General features: G+C 41.5%; 1 protein-coding gene across 1 annotated transcript in view; it reads right to left on the reverse strand.

The window, feature by feature from the left end:
* LOC148773936 (ferroxidase HEPHL1-like) overlaps positions 1 to 1,300 on the reverse strand; it is a 226,320-nt gene extending 225,020 nt beyond the window's left edge. Inside the window, exon 1 of the mRNA XM_088832470.1 lies at positions 1,087 to 1,300. Coding sequence (XP_088688596.1) covers positions 1,087 to 1,300 — 214 coding nt within the window. The remainder of the gene's footprint in view (positions 1 to 1,086) is intronic.
* Between the last annotated feature and the right edge of the window lie 20,454 nt (positions 1,301 to 21,754).

Here is a 21,754-nt window from a genome sequence, read left to right on the forward strand (position 1 = left end):
ACTGCCTCTCTAAAACTTCTGCTTCGTCACTCCTCTGACATGAGCCTAAGGTCCAGCTAAGTAGACTTATTCCATGTGGTCCCAAGGAACCCGGACTGAATCATTCAACAGGTATTTAAGTCAACAAATGCTTATCATTCACCTTTCAAAGGATTTTGCACCTGTCATTGGATTGCTTCTCAATATTAAGAAGAACTCTCACAGAGCAGCCCAGAGATGAAATGGGCTGCTACAATTACTAGGCTAGGGCTATACATACGACTCCATATAAAATAGATCATCAACAAGGACCAACTGTAGAGCACAAGTAACTATATTCAGTATTCTGTAATATGGGAAACTTACATGGGAAAAGAATCTGAAAAAGAATAGATGTTTGACTATGTATAACTCATTTTTCTGTACACCTGAAACTAACACATCATACATAAATCAACTATACTCCAATATAAAATTTAAAAAAAATTTTTTTAAGAGATGTCCAAAAGGGAATTCAAGAATTGGATAGGGGAGTAGCCCAGATTATCTAGAAATCCCTTTCTGGTTGGTCCAGATTATCTAGAAATTCCCATTTCTGATTGTAAATTTTATTCTATTTAGAACTGCCCATGTGTTTTTCCCAGTTCATGCTGCTTCCCCTACTCGGAAAGCCTTTCTCTTATTCCTCATCTATCAAATTCCTACCCATATTTATAGGCTCAGATTAGGGACCCCCTCCTTAGGTAGTCTCTCTGACTGTTCCAGTTAAGTGACAAAGCTCAAAGAGCATTTATCATTCTGCCTCACATTTTATTCTTTTGTAAATGTGTAACTATATTTAACTACTAGATTCCAGGTTCCAGGAAGGTCTTATCAATTTTTTCAATCACCTCTTACCTGGTTCATAAGGAGGTAATTAATTAATAAATATATGTCAATAAGATGCCAAATAGGCATTATACATTTTCCTATGTTGAATATTTAATTGGAATAAATATAACACAGACAAGAATCCATCCAATAGCATGCACTGAATGAACACCATTGACTGTGTGGTTTAACTGTACCAACTGTAAGCATTTCCACAATGGCCTCCATCCTTTTTACCTTGGAGGTGATCACTGACTTGGCAGGTTATCATCCACTTTCCAGGATACTCAACTATCATTTCTATTGTCAGGAAGGTGGCTGGGAACAGGGTGACGACATCAGTCCGATGCCCTCTGCTGATGAAGGTGTTACCATAAAAATAGATGGAATGGATGTCTATCTCATTCCCCATCCCAAATAGGTGCCAGGACACTGATTCACCAACGCACATATCAGGTTCAGGGAAGTTCCCAAAGAGCTATCCATTGAGCGCTGAAAAACAGAAACACCGGTGAAAGACACTCCCCTGCAGAGCCCAGCAGAACCAGAAACAAAGGTAATACATACTCTAGCACAGCTGAAAAACTAGCAAAAATCACTGGGTTGTAATATTTTTGTGCAGAAAAAAATGTGGCTTCTTTGATAAAATGAAATCCCCAAAGGAATGAAAAGCATTAGTCTTTTCAAGAGAAAAGCACTCAATAAAAGTGATCAGCAGTAGGCACACAGCCTTGAGCTGCTCTGGGAACACAGTGAGATCAGGAGTAAACCAAAGCGCTGTTTATAATTCCAGGACAGCTTGGCTACCTCCTACTTTCATCTCTATTTGTATATGTACCTTCCCCACCAGATCTGTTCTGTGTAACTAGAAACCCTGTCTTACCTCACGTTGGGAAAGCTGACATACGGTAGCTACTTAAGTGACAAAAGCATGCAGCAAGAAGGAAAAGAAATGATTAGAAGGGAGGAATGAGGCAGTTCAGTTCAGTCACTCAGTTGTGCCCGATTCTTTGTGAACCCACGGACTGCAGCTCGCCAGGCTTCCCTGTCCAACACCAACTCCCGGAGCTTGCTCAAACTCATGTCCGTCCAGTCGGTGATGCCATTAACCATCTCATCCTCTGTCGTCCCCTTCTCCTCCCGCCCTCAATCTTTCCCAGCATCAGGGGCTTTTCTTCGCATCACGTGGCCAGAGTATTGGAGTTTCAGCTTCAGCGTCAGACCTTCCAATAAATATTCACGACTGATTTCCTTTAGGATGGATTGGTTGGATCTCCTTGCTGTCCAAGGGACTCTCAAGAGTCTTCTCCAACACCAACCACAGTTCAAAAGCATCAATTCTTTGGTGGTCAGCTTTCTTTATGGTCTAACTCTCACATCCATAGATGACTAGTGGAAAAACTATAGCTTTGATTAATGGAACTTTGTTGGCAAAGTAATGTCTCTGCTTTTTAATATGCTATCTAGGCTGGTCATAACTTTCCTTCCAAGGAAATATATATTCCTGCACGGGCTTATTTCATGGCTGTCTATTCTGTTCATTGATCTCTGTGTCTGTTTTCATGCCAGTATGGTCCTGCTTGAATTAGTATGAAGTGAAGTCGCTCAGTCGTGTCCGACTCTTTGCGACCCCATGGACTGTAGCCTCCCAGGCTCCTCAGTCCATGGAATTTTCCAGGCAAGAGTACTGGAGTGGGTTGCCATCTCCTTCTCCAGGGGATCTTCCCAACCCAGGGATCGAACCCGGGTCTCCCACACTGCAGGCAGATGCTTTACCGTCTGAGCCACCAGGGAAGCCTGAATTCGTATAGTTTTGTAATAAAATCAAGGAACACGATGCCGCTAGCTTTGTTCTTTTTCAAGATTGCTTTAGCTATTCAGGTTCTTTTGTGATTCCATACAAATTTGAGATTGTTTTTTCTATTTCTGTAAAAATGGTATACCATTGAGATTGAAATAGGGATTGCACTGTGTCTATAGATTGCCTTGAATATTTTAACAATATTAATTCATCTAATCCCATGGGTACAAAATATCTTTCCATTCATTTTTGTCTTCTTAAATTTTTTTATTAATATCATAATTTTCAATATATGGGGTTTTCACCTCTTTGGTTAAATTTATTCCTAGATATTTTATTCCTTTTGATGAAATTGTAAATGAGATGGCTTTCTTGACTTTTCTTTCAGATAATTCATTATTAATGTACAGGAATGCAACAGCTTTTTGTGTGTTGATTGTATATCCCTCAAATTTACTGGAGTCTTTAGCTTTTCTATATGCAATATCATGTCATCTGCAAATAGAAACAGTTACTTCTTTGTTTCAGATTTGGATGATTTTTATTTCTTTTCCTTGCCTAATTGCTCTGGCTAGGACTTCCAATACCATGTTGAATAAAAGTGGCAACAGTGTGCATCCTTCTCTTGTTCCTGATCTTAGAGGATTAGCTTTCAGCTTTTGCCGCTGAGTATAACCTTAACTGTGGGCTTGTCATATATGGTCTTTATTATGTTGAGGTGTGTTCCATTTATACTCCATTAAGGGTTTTTATCCTAAATGGATGTTGAATTTTGTCAGATGCTTTTTCTATGTCTATTGTGATAATCATATATTTTTATGCTTAATTTTATTATTGTGGCACACAACTTTAATGGATTTGTGGAAGCTGAACCATCCTTTCATACTTGGAATATATCCCACTTAATCATGGTTGTGAAACTTTTAATGTATTGCTGAATCTGGCTTGCTGATATTTTGTCGAGGATTTTTACATCTGTGTTCACCAGGAATATTAGCCTGTATTGTTTCTTTTTTTGTGTGGCATCCTTGTCTGGTTTTGGTATCAACACAATGCTGGCTTCATAAAACATGTTTGGAAAAGTTTCTCCCTCTTCTATTTTCTGGAAGATTTTAAGAATTGGTATTAATTCTTCTTTGAATGTTTGATGGAATTAACCAAAGAAGTCATCTGTTCCTGGACTTTTCTTAGTTGGAAGTTTTTTGATTACCGATTACTACTTGCTATTAATCAGTCTGTTCAGAGTCTATTCCATCATGATTTAGTCTTGGTAGTCTGTATGTTTCCAGGAACTTATGCATTTCCAATAGGTTATCCAACATGTTGGTATATATTTGTTCATAGTAATCTCTTATGATCCTTTGTGTTTCTCATCTTTCCTTTCTGATTTTATTTGAGTTCTTTCTCTTTCTTTTCAGTTCAGTTCACTTCAGTCGCTCAGTCGTGTCTGACTCTTTGCGACCCCCTGAATCACATCACACCAGGCCTCCCTGTCCATCACCAACTCCCAGAGTTCACTCAAACTCAAGTCCATTAAGTCGGTGATGCCATCCAGCCATCTCATTCTCTGTCGTCCCCTTCTCCTCCTGCCCGCAATCCCTCCCAGCATCAGTCTTTCCCAGTGAGTCAACTCATCGCATGAGGTGGCCAAAGTATTGGAGTTTCAGCCTTAGCATCAGTCCTTCCAATGAACACCCAGGATTGATCTCCTTCAGAATGGACTGGTTGGATCTCCTTGCAGTCCAAGGGACTCTCAAGAGTCTTCTGCAGCAGCACAGCTCAAAAGCATCAATTCTTCGGCACTCAGCTTTCTTCATAGTCCAACTCTCACATTCATACATGACCATGGGAAAAACCATAGCCTTGACTAGATGGACCTTTGTTGGCAAAGTAACATCTCTGCTTTTTAATATGCTATCTAGGTTGGTCATAACTTTTCTTCCAAGGAGTAAGCGTCTTTTAATTTCATGGCTGCAATCAGCATCCGCAGTGATTCTGGAGCCCCAAAAAGTAAAGTCTGACACTGTTTCCACTGTTACCCCATCTATTTCCCATGAAGGGATGGGACCAGATGCCATGATCTTAGTTTTCTGAATGTTGAGCTTCAAGCCAACTTTTGCACTCTCCTCTTTCACTTTTATCAAGAGGCTTTTGAGTTCCTCTTCGCTTTGTGCCATAAGGGTGGTGTCATCTGCATATCTGAGATATATAGATATTTCTCCCAGCAATCTTGATTCCAGCTTGTGCTTCATCCAGCCCAGCATTCCTCATGATGTACTGTGCATATAGGTTAAATAAGCAAGGTGACAATATACAACCTTGATGTACTCCTTTTCCTATTTGGAACCAGTCTGTTGTTCCATGTCCAGTTCTAACTGTTGTTTCCTGACCTGCATACAGGTTTCTCAAGAGGCAGGTCAGATGGTCTGGGATTCCCATCTCTTTCAGAATTTTCCACAGTTTATTGTGATCCACACAGTCAAAGGCTTTGGAATAGTCAATAAAAGAGAAATAGATGTTTTTATGGAACTCTCTTGCTTTTTCCATGATCCAGCGGATGTTGGCAATTTGATCTCTGGTTCCTCTGCCTTTTCTAAAACCTGCTTGAACATCTGGAAGTTCACAGTTCACGTACTGCTGAAGCCTGGCTTGGAGAATTTTCAGCTTGACTTTACTTGCGTATGAAATGAGTGCAATTGTGCAGTAGTTTGAGCATTCTTTGGCATTGCCTTTCTTTGGGGGTGGGCAAGACAAGACCTGAAGACTATATACACTCTTCAGCACACTTGGGAAGAGGTTTCTAGGCACAGAGGGGGAGAAGACACATCTTACCTTCTTTGCACACCAGCAGTGGGCCGATTAGCCCAGAACAGATGTCCTTAGGGGCATCAATATGTGAATGGTACACCCAAGTCAGGCAGTTTGCATCTGCTGGGGCAGGAGCATATTCTTCTCTCACTGGCCAGACGTAGGTATAGTTTTTGCCAGGAGGAACCATGTCATCATCCTCGTTCTTTCCAGATGTTCCATCTGGATACAGGGCTCCTTTCAAGAAAAATGAAACAGTTAAAAGACAGAGATCACACATTATAGTGGAAAGAGCTAGAGCTTTGAAATCAAACATATATCAGGTAAAATTTATTTGCTATGGGATTGGAGACTTGTTACTTAAATTTTCACTGCCTTGGGTTTCTACCGATAAAGCTGGAATGTTTACATCTACCCCACAGAGATGTAAGAACTATGTGAGGCACTGAATATTGTCCTGCACAGAGTCAGATACTTCATAAATTTTTAAGAAAAGATTAAGAAAAGGTATACAAGAATACACAGAAGAACTATACCAAAAAGATCTTAACGACTTAGATAACCACAATGGTGTGGTCACCTAGAGCCAGACATCTTGGAATATGAAGTCAAGTGGGCCTCAGGAAGCATTACTGCAAACAAAGCTAGTGGAGGTTATGGAATTTTAACTGAGCTGTTTAAAATCCTAAAAGATGATGCTGTTAATTAAAGTGCTACACTCAATATGCCAGCAAATTTGAAAACTCAGCAGTGGCCACAAGACTGGCAAAGACTGGTTTTCATTCTAATCCCAAAGAAGAGCAATGCCAAAGAATATTCTAAGTAACAGACAACTGTGCTCATTTCACATGCTAGTAAGATGATGCTCAAAATCCTTCAAGCTAGGCTTCAGCAGTATGTGAACTGAGAGCTTCCAGATGGACAAGCTGGGCTTAGAAAAGGCAGAGAAACCAGAGGTCAAATTGCCAACATAAATTAAATCATAGAGAAAGCAAGGGAATTCCAAAAAAAACATCTACTTCTGTTTCATGGACTATATGAAACCCTTTGACTTGACTGTGGGGATCACAACAAGCTGCAGAAAATTCTTAAAGAGATGCAAATATCAAGCTTCTGCACAGCAAAGGAAACTATAAGCGAGGTGAAAAGACAGTCTTCAGAATGGGAGAAAATAATAGCAAATGAAACAACTGACAAAGAATTAATCTCCAAAATATACAACCAGCTCCTGCAGCTCAATTCCAGAAAAATAAACGATCCAATCTAAAAATGGACCGAAGAACTAAACAGACATTTCTCCAAAGAAGACATAAAGATGGCTAACAAACACATGAAAAAATGCTCAACATCCCTCATAATCAGAGAAATGCAAATCAAAACCACAATGAGATACCATTCCACACCACTCAGAATGGCTGCTATCCAAAAGTCTACATGCAACAAATGCTGGAGAGGGTGTGGAGAAAAGGGAACCCTCTTACACTGTTGGTGGGAATGCAAACTAGTACAGCCACTATGGAGAACAGTGTGGAGATTCCTTAAAAAACTGGAAACAGAACTGCCATATGATCCAGCAATCGCACTCCTGGGCATACACGCCGAGGAAACCAAAATTGAAAGAGACACATGTACTCCAATGTTCACTGCAGCACTGTTTATAATAGCCAGGACATGGAAGCAACCTAGATGTCCATCTGCAGACGAATGGATAAGAAAGCTTTGGTACATATACACAATGGAGTATCACTCAGCCATTAAAAAGAATACATTTGAATCAGTTCTAATGAGGTGGATGAAACTGGAGCCTATTATACAGAGTGAATTAAGCCAAAAAGAAAACCACCAATACAGTATACTAATGCATATATATGGAATTTAGAAAGATGGTAACCTTGAGAGTATATTAAAAAGCAGAGACATTACTTTGCCAACCAAGGTCCATCTAGTCAAGGCAATGGTTTTTCCCCTGGTCATGTATGGATGTGAGAGTTGGACTGTGAGGAAGGCTGATCGCCGAAGAATCGATGCTTTTGAACTGTGGTGTTGGAGAAGACTCTTGAGAGTCCCTTATACTGCAAGGAGATCCAACCAGTCCATTCTAAAGGAGATCAATCCTGGGTGTTCATTGGAGGGACTGATGCTAAAGCTGAAACTGCAATACTTTGGCCACCTCATGCGACGAGTTGACTCACTGCAAAAGACTCTGATGCTGGGAAAGGTTGGGGGCAGGAGGAGAAGGGGACGACAGAGAATGAGATGGCTGGATGGCATCACCGACTCTGTGGACATGAGTTTGAGTGTACTCCGGGAGTTGGTGATGGGCAGGGAGGCCTGGCGTGCTGTGATTCATGGGGTCGCAGAGAGTCGGACACGACTGAGCGACCGAACAACAACAACCACCTTAACCCTGAGTACGAGACAGCAAATGAGACACAGGTGTATAGAACAGTCTTTGGGACTCTGTGGGAGAGGGTGAGGGTGGGATGATTCAGGAGAATGGCATTGAAACATGTATATTATCATATGTGAAACGAATCACCAATCCAGGTTCGACGCATGATACAGGATGCTCGGGGCTGGTGCACGGGGATGACCCAGAGGGAGGACATGGGGAGGAGGGAGGTGGGAGGGGGGTTCAAGAAAGGGAACACATGTACACCCGGGGCGGATTCATGTCAATGTATGGCAAAACCAACCAATATAATATTGTAAAGTAATTAGCCTCCAATAAAAAAAATAAAAAAGGGATGCGAATATCAAACCACCTTACCTGTCTCCTGAGAAACCTGTGTGCGGGTCAAGAAGGAACAGGTAGAATATAGATATATAAAAATTCCACGTTTGTAAAATACCTTTAGTCCCATAGATTTGCTTTTCTTTTATAAATTTATTTTGTTAATGTCTTATGACAGCATATTAAATATTTCCCAATATGAGTTCAGTGAGCTAGTTTGCAGAAATATGACTTTATCACAGGAGTATATTTATCTCAGGTCAAAGGGGAGCTCCTGAAGCAGCCCATACAATTTGACTTTTCTTCAGGAAGTACAACTTTTTTATTCATGAATGGTTATGAATTATAGTGTCTCAAAAGATAAAACTTTACAAACCAAATTCATCAGAATTAATACTTTAACTTAAAATAAGCATTTTAAGGCATTCTTTTTTTTTCTTTTATTTCTTTCAATTGGAGGCTAATTACTTTACATTATTTTATTGGTCTTGCCATAACATTGACATGAATCTGCCCCCGGTGCAGTGATCTAAAATGCAAGAGAATCAATTAAACTGTTAAAACTTTATTTTTTCCTAAAGTCAGAAATAACTAAATGCAATTAATTCTCCACTACGTGTGTATTTTTCAATTTAGAAGTTTCCTAGTTCCTGGCTGACTTCCCTGTCACACGATAGGCTCTTCAATCCACTTCTGTTTGGCTGTTGTTTGCTCAGGGAAAACCACCTTATTAATACTAACCTAAAGAGAAGATGTCAATAAGTCAGTCTGCCTGATAATGCATGTATCCTAAAAATATAAGCCATGAATTTAAAGAATAAATACAATCAAAGAAATTTCGTTTCGGCAAATGCCTATCCACAAAATGTTAATCACTGGTACAAAGGGGTATTAAATTATAGTATCCTCTTAAAACAAAACAAAACACAACAAAACCCTACCTTTCAAGGTCAGTTCAAACATAATCTGCAACAGATCCTTTCCACACATGATCCTTTCTCTTTTGAATCCTCTCAGCACTATATGCCTATTTATGGCATTCACCAAGTTCTTCCTGAAGTTTCAGTCATTCGGATAAAAACATATTTAATAAATACTAAGTCTGAGACACTGCAACTGGGAGCTACACAAAAAAGGACAGCTGGGATTTTTAAAAATAAAGTTTCCGTACTAATTTTACTATTTTAAAAACACAATGTGTTTCTTGCAAAAAAATCAGAAAACACAAACATTAAATGAAAAACACAGAACACAGAAATAAATCGTGTTAATTCAAGAACAATCACTGCTGGTCTTGACAAAAATCTTTCCAGATCACTTACTCTACATGAACATGAATACACTTCTTTTCTTCAACAAAAACAGGATGATACCACATACATTGTTTTATTATCTATTCCTATTTTTTTCCTGTTAATTAATATATCAAATTTGGCTTCCCTGGTGGCTTAGTAGCAAACTATCCACCTGCTAAGCAGGAGACGCTGGTTCAATCCCAGGGTCGGGGAGATTCCCTAGAGGAGGAAATGGCAAACCCACTCCAGTATTCTTGCCTGGGAAATCCCATGGACAGAGAAGCCTGGAGGGGTACATCAAGTACAACCATTAGAATTTGACAGGCAAAAAAAAAGAATTTGACAGGCAAAGATGGAGATGAGATTATTTAGGCACAAAGAGAATGAGAGGTCTAGAGATAAGAAAGCTGGTTTGTTTTATTCCTTTACTTTGCTATCCTACTTACAAGGGTAAATACATAATGTTGAAAGCTTCAGGTCGCTTTGACCTTTCCCCGCTCCAAAAAAAAAGGGCAAAGGCAAACACTGGTGTTCACAGGACAGTGGTATCTTTGCTACTCCTGTCAGGACTACCATTACCAACCCCAACAAACCCACAACTATTGACAGTTCCAGGAGATCATGTGCTGAGGGACACCTCTACAACACAACCACAAATGACTACCACCTCTTCCGGAATCCACAGTTGATGAAGTGCGTTAACTCACTCAGACATTTACTTAGCAGTTACTACGTGTGAGGTACTATGTTAGCTGCGGGCCCTCCAAAGATGAATAAGGACCTCAACAGCAAGTTCAGCTTTCAAAAGTAAATGTCCTTCAGCAGGACCTGAACTAAAAAATGAGGACAAGTTCGTACCCAATACAGCGGCTATCACTCCAAAACAAAAACCCAGAAAATAACTAGTGTTGGTGAGGATGGAGAGATACTGGAACCCTTGTGCATCGCTAGCAGAAATGTAAGATGGAGCAGCTGCTATACAAAACAGTTCAGCGGTTCCTCAAAAAACTAAACAGGATTATCATGCTATCCTGAAATTTCACTTCTGGGAATACCCCAAAAAAACTTAAAGCAAAGACTGGAACAAATATTTATACATCCGTACTCATAGCAGCTATAGTCATAATAGCCAAAAGGTGGAAGGAACTCAAGAGTCTGATGAATGAATGATTAAACTAAACGTTGGGCATAAATATACAATGAAATATTATTCAGCCTTAAAAAGGAAGGAAATTCTGACACTCGTTACAACATGGATGAATCGGGAAGACATTGTGCTAAGTGAAAGAAGCCAATCACAAAAGGACAAATATTCTATGATTTCACTTAAATGAGGTACTGGAGTCGTCAAATTCAGAGAGAAAGAAAAAAAGGAGAACGGTGGTTGCCAAAGGTTGAGGGGAAGGGAGAACAGGGAATTACTGTTAAACAGGTATAGTGTTTCAGTTTCAGAAGCTGAAAACGTGCTGAAGAAGGACAGTGATAAGGACATACCAAGGTGACTGTACTGAATGCCACTGAACTGCACACTTAAAAATGATTGGAATGGGGGAATTCCTTGGTGGTCTCATGGTTAGGACTCCGAACTTTCAGTGCCGGGAACTGGGTTCAATCCCTGGTTGAGGAATTAAGATCCTACAAGCTGCATGGTATGCCAAAAAACAAACAAGAAAAGGTTCAAATGGTAAATTTTATGTTATATCTATTTTGCGTGCATGCATGCTAAGTCACTTCGGTCATCTTCAACTCTTTGCAACACTAAGTATTGTAGCCTGTCGCACTCCTCTGTCCATTGGATTCTCCAGGCAAGAATACTTGATTGGAAGCCATGTCCTCTTCCAGGGGATATCCCCGACCCTAGGATCGAACCCACACCTCTTGCATTGGCAGGCGGTCTCTTTACCACTAGTGCAACAGGTATATTTGGCCACAATTAAAAAAAAAAAACAAAACTCTGAGGAACATTATCTATAAGTGCTACTATGAAATAGCCAGGACATATTGTTAAGTAATAAAACAAGGTAGAGAAAACAAACAGTAAGACACTATATCAAAAGAGCGTGGAAGAATATATAGCTATACACAGATATTATACAGACATTTTCTATTACTACTGTAATTTTTAATGGAAAGATAAACAAAAAGCTTTTAAAAAAAAACAACTACCGCCAAGGGAAGAAAAGAAGGTTACGATTCCGCTGGTAAAGAATCCACCTGCAGACTCCGGTTCAGTTCCTGGGTCGGGAAGATCCCTTGGAGAAAGGATAGGCTATCCATTCCAGTATTCGTGGGCTTCCCTGGTGGCTCAGACGGTAAAAAAATTGCCTGAAATTCGGGAGACCTGAGTTCGATCCCTGGGATGGGAAAATCCCCTGAAGGAGGGCATGACTACCCATTCCAGTATTCTTGCCTGGAGAATCCCCGTGGACAGAGGAGCCAAACAGGCTACAGTCCATTGGGTCTCAAAGAGTCAGACACGATGAGTGACTAAGCACAAACACAGTCCAGAAACTAGACTCCTCTGAACGTACCTTGTCGTATATATCAAGTTTTTAAACATGATTATAAAATAAATCTAAACCAAAAAAATTTTAAGTTGTTCCTCAAAATCAAAATGAAAAACAAACCTAAACTGTACTGAGTTAAACCAAACAGAGGAGTACTTAACTCTAAAACACAGTAATCTGACTGCACATCCTTGGTGAAATACATCCTAAGGACATAAGAAATACAAAGAAACCTTACAGGGCTTTCAGTAACGATACTGATATGATTCTGAAATTAAGTAACGTCTGTATAGCATGAGAAGAAACAAAAATTCTAAAAATATTAAATAAAAACAAGTTATCAGTATAAACTCATGCTGAACTATCTTTTTTTAAAAAAGTATTTCCTAGCTCCGGAGAAGGCAATGGCAAGCCACTCCAGTACTCTTGCCTAGAAAATCCCATGGACAGAGGAGCCTGGTAGGCTGCAGTCCGTGGGGTCGCTAAGGGTCGGACACGACTGAGCGACTTCGCTTTCGCTTTTCGCTTTCACACATTGGAGAAGGAAATGGCAACCCACTCCAGTGTTCTTGCCTGGAGAATCCCAGGGACGGGGGAGCCTGGTGGGCTTCTGTCTATGGGGTCACAGAGAGTCGGACACGACTGAAGTGACGCAGCAGCAGCAGCAGCAGCTCCATCTTTAAAGAGACCTATAAATTACTAACCTAGTATCAATAAACGTAGCACCCAGATAGCAGTCTGTAAAAATCCGTGAAAATTCTCTCCAACTAAAAGGAACCAGCACTCCCTAAAGAAAGTGATAATTCAAGTTCTGAGGCAGAATTTTATGAAATAAGGTTGGATCATACCAGACAGCAAGGAAGCTATCAGAAACCACTAGGGTAGTATCAAAAACACTTAGGAGCTATCTTGAAGAGTTGCTCACTACCAAAAATAGAACAGACTCAGCCACAACAAAATAACACGTGCAATGGACTGGAACACATAAAATATGGGAAAAATCCCTGAGTTCATAATGATACTTGAAAGGAGAACAATGATATTTGAAAGGACAAAGATCTCATTAGTCACTTTTGAAAGATCCTTGGGAATCAATTTATTATCCTAAAACCTGACAAAGGAGAACAGTTGCATATTTACTGTCTTTTTCAGATAAACTGAACATAAGAGTAACTCAACAGTCCAAAATCAACGTGAGAAAGTTTTTGTTTAAAGTATTCTAGCTGAGAAATGAAGAATGATTGAATATCACCATTTTACAAACCCCTAATAAAATTATAGGGTAAAAAGCAGATATTACAGTGCCTTGGAAGGATTCTTTCAAAACAAAGACAGACAGAGGAACATGGTCAAAAACACCAGAGGGATGCAAACAGCAAAATAAAGTCAGAGAAAATCTGTAGGGCAAGCGTGTTACAAGCAAAAAGGAAGAAGGGAAACAGAAGGAGAAACTATAAATTAAGAGACACATCAGTTCAGTTCAATCGCTCAGTCATTCCGACTCTGTGCGACCCCATGAACCGCAGCGCGCCAGGCCTCCCTGTCCATCACCAACTCCAGGAGTCCACCCAAATCCATGTCCATCGAGTCGAGGATGTCATCCAACCATTTCATCCTCTCTCGCCCCCTTCGCCTCCTGCCCTCAATCTTTCCAGCATCAGGGTCTTTTCCAATGAATCAGCTCTTCGCATCAGGTGGCCAAAGTATGGGAGTTTCAGCTTCAACATCAGTCCTTCCAATGAACACCGAGGACTGATCTCCTTTAGGATAGACTGGTTGGATCTCCTTGCAGTCCAAGGGACTCTCAAGAGTCTTCTCCAACACCACAGGTCAAAAGCATCAATTCTTCTGCGCTCAGCTTTCTTCACGGTCCAACTCTCACATCCATACATGACCACTGGAAAAGCCACAGCCTTGACTAGATGGACCTTTGTTGGCAAAGTAATGTCTCTGCTTTTTAATATGCTGTCTAGGTTGGTAATAACTTTCCTTCCAAGGAGTACATGTCCTTTAATTTCATGGCTGCAATCACCATCTGCAGTGATTTCGCAGCCCAGAAAAATAAAGTCAGCCACTTTTTCCACTGTTTCTCTACCTTTTTCCCATGAAGCGATGGGACCGGATGCCATGATCTTAGTTTTCTGAATGCTGAGCTTCAAGCCAACTTTTTCACTCTCGTCTTTCACTTTCATCAAGAGGCTCTTTAGTTCTTGTGCTTCTCCAGCCCGGCATTTCTCACGATGTACTCTGCACAGAAGTTAAATAAGCAGGGTGACAATATACAACCTTGACGTACTCCTTTCCCTATTTGGAACCAGTCTGTTGTTCCATGTCCAGTTCTAACTGTTGCTTCCTGACCTGCATATAGGTTTCTCAAGAGGCAGGTCAGGTGGTCTGGGATTCCCATCTCTTTCAGAATTTTCCACAGTTTATTGTGATCCACACAGTCAAAGGCTTTGGCATAGTCAATGAAGCAGAAATAGATGTTTTCCTGAAACTCTCTTGCTTTCTCCACGATCCAGCGGATGTCGGCAATTTGTTCTCTGCTGCCTCTGCCTTTTCTAAAACCCACTTGAACATCTCGAAGTTCATGGTTCACATATTGCTGAAGCCTGGCTTGGAGAATTTTGAGCATGACTTTACTAGCGTGTGAGATGAGTGCAATTGTGCAGTAGTTTGAGCATTCTTTGGCATTGCCTTTCTTTGGGATTGGAATGAAGACTGACCTTTTCCAGTCCTGTGGCCACTGCTGAGTTTTCCAAATTTGCTAGTATATTGAGTGCAGCTTTACAAATGTTTTAATCATTAAATGATTCAGCAGATGGTATCTCTGAAAGGTGTAAAATATCAAGAAATAAAAAATATGGATTCAAGTCTCTTCCCAACTGTGTGAATCACTTCTCTGAGCTCAAAATTTTCCTTTCTAAAAATTGCACCTCCCTATCAAAAATGGTACATAAGTGAATTATAAAATAATGTACTCTATAAAAGGTAAAGCAACATCAAATTTCAGGTAGTTTTATTACTGAATTACAGCAGATACGAAGACTGACTTCTATCAAAAAATACTGAACTGGCAAACAGGAGATTCTAAAAGTAGTATCAGGACATTTTCCCAAGAATGCGTCATCCTTTTAGATAGTAGAAAAATTTAGTACACAGATAGAGAAAACGTTTGACCAACAAATGATTCATTACAGAGAGTCGGGATGCAGAGAAGAGTCAACCCTAGAAAGTTACAGCGTGGGACATGAATGATTTCCAGTTAAGAGTTTCTACCAAGTTTTACAGTCTGATTTGACACTGCATTTGCTGGGGGCTTCCCTGGCGGCTCAGACGGTAAAGAATCCCCCTGCAATGCTGGAGACATGCGTTTGATCCCTGGGTTGGGGAGATTCCCTGCAGGAGGAAATGGCAACCCACACCAGTATTCTTGCCTGGAGAATTCCATGGACACAGAAGCCCGGCAGGCTACAGTCCATGGGGTCACAGAGAGTTGGATGCAACTTTCACTTTCACTTTCTTTCTAGGGACAAAAATATGCATCTCTTTGGGGGCTGGAAGGGTAGGTGGAGTGGAAGGCAGGACTGGTAGGAAAAAAGCATATTCTAAAACTATCATACTTCCATTTGGTTTTGTAATGATGTTAAGTCTGCTTTTACTTTATTCGCGTTTCACAGATGGCAAATATTTCTGTTTGAAGTACACAACCTCGGTTGGGAAAACATGAGAAGGTCAGGTTCAGAAATTCTCAGAGACCCAGGTTAACAAGACAACTCAAATAGATATTAGGGCCCGTGACACCTTAGACCTTGAAAACTTGAACTGGCTTGGCTAAAGCAGGGAAAGAAACTGTCCTTTGTGCACTACCAATGACAGGGACCTCTGCATCCCAAGCTTTAATTACGGGGCAAAAAAAACTATTTGGAGAAAGTAAAGCCATGGCTGAATCTTCCCATTTTTCCCTCAAGCATATGGTCTTGAGTAGAAGAAGGGAAAAGGAAAGTCTACAACCTTAGGAATTAGGAACACCAAAGTTACAAGCGACCTCTGCCCCAAAAGTCTAATCTCTCTAACACTGAAATCTCTAAATCAGAAATATTTGTTAAAGCTTATTGGCCTGCCGTATTTTTTCCTCCTTCAAGCTTGGCCCAGAAATGTGATGTCTGGCTATGGAAATGTGATGTTAAACACAGTCATGTATCAGTTCAGTTCAGTTCAGTCGCTCAGTCGTGTCCGACTCTTCGGCACCCCATGAATCACAGCACGCCAGGCCTCCCTGTCCATCACCAACTCCCGGAGTTCACTCAAACTCATGTCCATCGAGTCGGTGATGCCATCCAGCCATCTCATTCTCTGTCGTCCCCTTCTCCTCCCACCCCCAATCCCTCCCAGCATCAGAGTCTTTTCCAGTGCGTCAACTCGTCACATGAGGTGGCCAAAGTATTGGAGTTTCAGTTTTAGCATCAGTCCTTCCAATGAACACCCATGTATATTTAAGCTTAATTATAATGCAGTCCGGTAACAATTATGCCTATCATTAATGGGTCAAATAAGCCCTGAAAGCTTTATTTGGCTACAGTATCAAAACATCCATAGAAGTTCCATGTTTGTAGTTTGCTGCTTATGCAGCATGTTCATCTGCTTCCAACTTAAAAAAAATTACCCAATACGTATATAACAAACTTTCAAAAATTTCATTTAGACTATTTTTCAAGCAGTATGGGTTCCAAATTTACGGTTCCAAGAAATTACCACACAAAACATAAGGAAGAAACAAAGTAATGTTGAGATTTTAAACTAGATGAGAAACCCCCTATGCTTCTCTATACTCTGTTTTACTTGTTTTTCTCTCAGTGATTCCTTTTGCCTCATTTACAAACAATGCTTCTCACAGACTTACAAAAGTGCTTTCCTTTATGGACTTTAACATTCAAATTTCCATATATCAAAACATTTTTGTAAAATTACTGTTAGCTGGGGTAGGATAAAACCTTAATACATTAAGACGGTAGTTTATGATTATTAAGATAAATAAGAAAAAACAGTAGAATGCCATGAGATAAGAAAAAAAATAGGAATTTATATTTCTTTCTTCCAAATCAGAGATTCCCTAATTTTCATGTGCAGCAGATTCATAGAAAACCCATAGGTCTAAGAAATCCGAACCTCTGGAAAATGAAGGATACACATGCAACTCTAACGATTATCTCGGTACTGTTACAAGTGATCTGTAAGTCGTATTTTGAGAAATGCTACCCTAAAATAGAATAATTTAACACAGTACAGGATATTTGCACATACTTATGTGCTCAGCAAAAGTAATATATAAAATGAATTTCTTAAAAAGCAGATAAAGAACGCTACTTGAATAGAAAAAGGGAAAAAGGACATACATTTACAAAAGAAATACAAATGGCCAACAAACATATGAAGATATTCAACTTTACTAATACAAACATACAAACTTGATATATGTCTAATGTCAACAAACTAACACGCTCAGAGTAAGTTTTCGGTATGAAATCTCATAGTTTTACTCACACGTACGAAACTTAAGTTGGAGAGAGAGATTCTTTGCCTGTGAAGTGGGCAACAGTGGACTTACAGGGATTTTAAAAGCGCCTCTCTCTGCCCAATGAGGACGCTCTCCCAGCATTGTGCTATACAAAGAAAGAACGTGCACTTGACTGTTTATCTTCCCCGCAAGGCTCCCTGCCTCAAATCTCTCAATCACGGCTGGGGCTCTCTCCACAAAAATCCACCTCAATGTTCAAAGCACAAAACAAAGCTCAGAGCAATACAGTACCTAAGATGAAGAAGGGATGAAAGAACCTACAAGCCTTTCTTCTTCTATTAATAGGGCACTCGTAGATTCGGGAGAGACGCAGAGGCAAGGAATATTAGTGGATGAGAAAAAAATAAGTAAATAACGGAGGAGGAAGAAAGAGAAGGTAGGACGGACGGTAGGCTTTACTAACTACCTTACTTTCCTGACAGTTTCAAAGCAGTTGGGGGGAGTCCGGGAGAGGAAGAACCTGTTATCTCACTAAAGAAACAGCAACACTGTAAGAAGAATTCCATCTCAATTATCTTTTATTTTCAGCTCTATCCTTGCAAGCCAGCCCACTTAAGCTTTTACATCACGTTCCTATCTTATGACCTCTATGTTGGGGTGTGGTACTTCAAACACACACTTTTTTGTTCTTTTCCTTCTTCTTCTGGAGGGAAAAGATGGCATTGATTTGCTGAAAAGTATGGATGGGGATAAAAAAATAAAGTACGGACGGAAAGCGTTATCTTGAGGAGTAAACGGTTCTTCCTGACAGAACTACGGATTTCTCTATCCCTTTGACTGTCAGCACACCACTAAAGGCTAAAAGAAGGCTCAAGAGCGAGGTAACATCCCCCTTGTCAAGTCTCTGTTTCCTTGCTCCTGCGATATTGGCTTTGCCAAGCAACCCCATTCCCGTAAATACACATTACAGGTCTCTCCAAACTACTTATATAAAATAAGATCCTGTTTGACCAACCTTATAGAGCAGTCATTCACCTCTATAGCTGCTGAGCTGCTCTGCTGCTCTGTCTGCCTACAGTCAGAAGGGAACCAAAATTCAAAATTTCCTTTCTTCTGGGCCAAAAACCAGACCTTTTGTCCTCCTTCCTAGACATGCTGCAACTCCAAGTTGACTCCTCTGCCTCAAGTAGTGGCATATGCTTTTCTTCTTTTAAGAAAGAAAGAAAAAACCCCCCTTTTTCCCTTATTGAGGAAGGCACCGAACTCTGATAAAGGCCTCTAGGAAGATGCTAAAATGCCTTGACATGTTTAACAGCACCTTATTTCAGAGGCTATGGATGAACCTCCCCACCGTACCCCAGGGCAAACACACGGAGCGTCCAAGGGGGCAGAGGGGGAAGCCTCGAGGAGGAACATGCAGACTCTGCAAAACTGACGGGAGGGAGGAGAGGGGACAACTTTCAGGACTAGAAACAGGAGGCAGTCCAGATGCTGCGACGCCCCCCGCGCCCCTGCACCCAGCCCTCGGCGCACTGTCCTCCCGCCAGCGGCCGCGGCCGCCCCCTACAGCCCCCAGCGGCCCGGGAGCGCCACACGCCCCCGCGGCGCCGACCGAGCCGCAGCAGGGCTGGAGCAGGGAGCGCGGGCTACACTCCGACAGCTTGCTCGGCGCGGGCTCGGGACCCAGAGGGTCAATCCCGTCCGCGGGCATCGGCCCGCCCCGGCGCCCAGCCCCAAACTCGGGCTCCCCCGCGCCGCGCCGGCCCGCCGCCCGCCCCGAGAAAGCCCCGAGACACCCCTCCACAGCGCGCCGCCCAAGCCTTTGGTTTCGGCGGCGGCGCGAATAACGCTCCCTGAGGACGAGGGGCCGCGCCTGCCGGTGCCTCCTCGGCACAGGGTCAGACCCAGGAGCGGGCAGCCGCGGGCGGCACCTCCTCAGTCCCCACTCCCGACTCCCTTTCCCGCTGCGCCGGACGGGAAGGGGCCTCCACGACCCGGGGCTCACCTCACACCTCGGGGCCGGACTCCCGGGAGGCTGCGCTGCCGGCCGGGGGCGGCCGCGGGTCCCTCGGCTACACGGAGCCAGCGAGAGGCGCCGGCGAGCTTTCGCCACTGCCAGGGCGCGGGGGCGGGCGGGGGCGGGGAGCATGCGCGCGCACGTACGGCGCAGGCGTGCTGCGCCCGCTCGGCTGCGCGCTCGCGTTTTGTGCCCAGCTTCTGGGTAGCCGGAGAAGGCAATGGCAAGCCACTCCAATAACTCTTGCCTGGAGAACCCCATGGATGGAGGAGCCTGGTAGGCTGCAGTCCGCGGGGTCGCTAAGGGTCGGACACGACTGAGCGACTTCACTCTCTCTTTTCACTTTCATGGATTGGAGAAGGAAATGGCAACCCACTCCAGTGTTCTTGAAGGAGAATCCCAGGGACGGGGGAGCCTGATGGGCTGCCGTCTATGCGGTCACACAGAGTCGGACACGACTGAAGTGACTTAGCAGTAGCATAGCTTTAGATCAGTTTCACCTCTTTCCACTTCAATTCCTCATCTGTAGAATGAATAATGGAATCTCATAGTCATAAAAGAGAAATCGTGTTAGATAGAAATAGTAGTAGAATCTGTCTCCTAGGACCGTCTTTAGGCATCTACATGCAGTTAGAAGTGTGCCTTCTGTATAGTAAGTGCTCGAATGTTAGTTCTCAGACTCATTTTTTCATTTATTGTTGCTGCTGTTACTGTTATTTACACATACACACACATACATACCCTTTGTTTTAAACCATTCAGCACCAAACTTTAAAATGCCACATTTAAGTTATTGAGAATATACATGGCACTATGTGTACCACTAACTTGTTCATTTTAACTGCAGTAGAGAGATTTAATGTACAAATATACTTTAATTCATTGACTCATTATTTTTCTGATGGACATAGCGGTTCCAAGTGTTTCACTATTGTCATATCTATCTTCCTTGTACATGACCAAGGATCATGGGGTGGATACCCAAAAGTGTAGTCGTGGCACTTTAACATACAGGCATCTGCAACTCAAGTGCTTATTTCAATTCACACTCGCAGTATAGAGTTGGAATTCCCCATTTCGCCCCGTCTTGGTGTTCTCAGGCTTTTAGGTTTTTGTCAACCTCTGAAACAATACCTCAAGCCTGTCTTGATTTTGATGTTTATTTCCCTTACACCTCAGTGTTTTCATGTTTCTTCAGTGTTTTCATGTTTCTTCGCTGTTTGGGGTTTCTCTTCTGTGATTTGCCAATTTGTTGCCTTTTGTCCACTGCTCTGTCAGGTTATTTGCCTTTGGTTGTTATTCTTGTTTTAATTCTTTGTCAGTTACTTGCCTCCCAGGTATCTTATCCGGCTCTGTAGCTTGTCTTTTCACTTTGCCTTTTCTTTGCCTTTTGTGTTTCAAGAAATCCCTCCCTACCTCTGAAAATCATAACAACGGTCTGCCGTTTTTTTCCAGCAGTTTTTTAAATTTGATTTTTTAATTCATGGCTGTAATCTCTTGAAATTCATTTTTATCTATGTTATGAGGAACAATTTTAGTTTTTCATAGGAATGGTGCTTTTTGCACCATGTATCAAATAACCCACCTGAATAGTAATGCATTGCTGTAATATACAAGTTCCATTTTCAGGCTCTCTTATTTACTGCTCTGTTTGAACAACCTTGTTTCAATCCCACATTTCCTCTACCTTATGCTTCTTCAGAATCATTTCAACTGTTCTGGCACTCTTCTGTTTGAATTTTAGAATAATTTCTTCGTGAGAAACAGTTTGTATTTTGTTGAAATGGCTTTAGGTTTTAAATGAATCCAGGGAAAATGTCTGTCTTTGTGATACTGAGTTTTAGTATCTTTTTGTTTCTTTATGTATGTATTCATTAATTTGTTCCTAGGTACCTTACAGTTTTTGTTTCAATCGTGAATGAGACCTTTTCTCTGTAACATTTTTCAGTGGGATACTGCTGGTCTACAAGAATGCCACTGATTTTTATATATTGACCTTATACTGAGCGTCCCTGCTGAACTCTTCTATTATCTCTAATTGTGTGTAAATTCTCTTATGTATTCTTTGTAGAAATCCTGTTGCTGCAGGCAAGGCCAAGTTCATATCTCACATTCCAGTTCTTATGTTTTAGGTCAGATTGTTGCGTCTATACTCATGAGAGATATAGACGGTGATATTAATAGTTTTTCTTTTCTTGCCATGTATTTTTGCTTTTTGGTGTCAA

This window comes from Moschus berezovskii, chromosome 25 (assembly GCF_049115385.1).
Source record: "Moschus berezovskii isolate FMDL1 chromosome 25, NW_MosBer_1.0, whole genome shotgun sequence".
In the NCBI taxonomy this organism is placed as follows: Eukaryota; Metazoa; Chordata; class Mammalia; order Artiodactyla; family Moschidae; genus Moschus; species Moschus berezovskii.